Source organism: Cyprinodon variegatus, unplaced genomic scaffold (genome assembly GCF_000732505.1).
Source record: "Cyprinodon variegatus isolate N-32 unplaced genomic scaffold, C_variegatus-1.0 Scaffold1924, whole genome shotgun sequence".
Taxonomy (NCBI): domain Eukaryota; kingdom Metazoa; phylum Chordata; class Actinopteri; order Cyprinodontiformes; family Cyprinodontidae; genus Cyprinodon; species Cyprinodon variegatus.
Genome location: NW_015152377.1, coordinates 50,946 through 53,026, shown reverse-complemented (window position 1 = coordinate 53,026; position 2,081 = coordinate 50,946). Strand labels below are relative to the sequence as shown.

General features: G+C 38.7%; 1 protein-coding gene across 1 annotated transcript in view; it reads left to right on the top strand.

Annotated features, from left to right (window-relative positions):
* cryaa (crystallin alpha A) overlaps positions 1 to 1,177 on the top strand; it is a 5,523-nt gene extending 4,346 nt beyond the window's left edge. The window contains exon 3 of the mRNA XM_015404979.1: positions 680 to 1,177. Within this exon, the coding sequence (XP_015260465.1) occupies positions 680 to 889 (210 nt within the window). The 3' untranslated portion in view covers positions 890 to 1,177. The remainder of the gene's footprint in view (positions 1 to 679) is intronic.
* Positions 1,178 to 2,081: the final 904 nt, after the last annotated feature.

Genomic DNA, 2,081 nt, shown 5'->3' with positions numbered 1-2,081 from the left:
GATCCAAAGTATGAAGATGAGAATGTGTGGGACTATTCACATTTTGAACAAAGCCAATAGTGTCTAAGGTAGCATTGAAGGCTGCTCTTAAGCTATCGCCTTCAATGTCAGCATGGATGTTAAAATCTCCCACTATGATGACCCTGTCAGTATTTAATAGCAAATGAGAGAGGAACTCTGAAAACTCATCTAAAATTTCAGAGTAAGGACCTGGTGGACAATACAAGGTTAAAAAAAGAAGTTTTCTTGCTTTGCACTTTGGATGAGGGAAATTAAGGGTTAAATGTTAAAGAGTTGTAATTATTAACTGCCTTTGCCCCCAAAAAGATTGTTGCTACTCCTCCTCCTCACCCAGAACTTCTGGGTATGTGAAAATTTAAGTAGCTTGAAGGAGTTGCCTCATTTATGCTCACATAATCTTCTTGCAGCAGCCAGGTTTCTGTAAGGCAACACAAGTCAATGTAATTATCACAAATCAGGTCATTAACTAGCAGACTTTTAGAGGAAAGATCTTATGTTAAACAGACCGCATTTAATTGTTTTAACTTTTCCCCCAATTNATTCTGTTCAATAACAGACCATCCTGGTCTAAAGGGAAGTCCTCTGGCTAGAAAAGTTAAGGAAATGCCTTCGTAAAACCTGATGCATTCTTCATGGCAACAACCACTTTGTTTTTCAGGATGACCATGGTTACATCTCTCGCGAGTTCCATCGCCGGTACCGTCTGCCCTCCGCCGTCGACCAATCAGCCATCACCTGTACCCTGTCAGCTGACGGTCTGCTGACTCTGACTGGTCCAAAGGTGTCCGGAGGGAGTGAATCTGGTCGGGGTGATCGCAGCATCCCCGTCACCCGCGATGACAAGACCAGCGCTGCTCCATCCTCCTAGAGAGAAACCGCTCTAGTTTCCCACAAACCTTCTAGTCTGGGATGGACAACCCGAGATTTCTTCTTCTACGCCTGCTGTTCATCTTCCTTCACTTCCTCTGTAGGACCTCATGTAGAAATATAGTATTGCTGTTTTTAGGTACAACATAGAGCAGCCTTCCAGGGTTGCTGAGTAAGGGCCTCTAAACCCTTTTTTCTCTTGTCCTTTCCTGTAACCTACTATAGATCTTGTTCACTATTACCATGTTCACGCTGAAATAACATTTAATAAAGCTGTATAAATAACTATTGAAATTTGCCTGGTGATTCATGAAATATTAGCTGAAATTGGATTAATAAATTGGGAAAAAAAGGTTAGAATTCAGACTTTTGCCAAATTAAACTCAAATATTATTATTTTTTTTAATCAGTTAACTTTTTTTCCTTTCAGTTGCCCTAATCACTTAAAGGAAAAGTCCGGTCAGCAAGGAATAATCATTGGATCATTGTTTATACCTAAAACTAATACGTTCGCGGCGATTTAATGATTAACTTATAATTAGCATTTATCAGTAAACAAATTTTAATCATTTTCGTTGTGATCACTGAGTCTAGGAGAGGCCATTTTTCTCCAAATATAGTAACACCTCCCTCCTGACATCTTCAGGTGTAGGTCCCCGATCTGCTCGGGGCCCCGCCCCTTCTTATGACATCAACATATGGCAACACCACTCGGATAAAACGTATTGCACCCGTTTCTGAAAGATCAAATCTCTTTTGGATTCTCAACATTTTATCTATATTTGTGATTATTTTACGTTTCGTCTGCAATCTAAAGTAGCAGAAAGTAGAAAACAATTATCGTAAGTCAGTCAGTCAGCGGGTCATTAAAAATTAAAAAGTCATTAAATTGTTATTTTTTTATTTTCTTATTTTTAATTGGCCTTCAAATTCATTAAATGTAATTCTCGTGGCATTTAAAATGCTTTATCTAAGAAAGAAATACGATTATAAAAATAATTTCAGATATATTTATCGCAATTTATTTGTGCGGAACAGCTAACGGTTGATCATAAAAGCCGAATGTTTGGAAAATGAAGCTTGAGGCGGAGAAAAGGCTAGAGAATGGGAAAATGCTAATTTTGGGTGGGAAAATGAGGAATTCGAAAACATGGCTACAGTCTGTCGATGGGAAAGATGACCAAGGTTTTTCT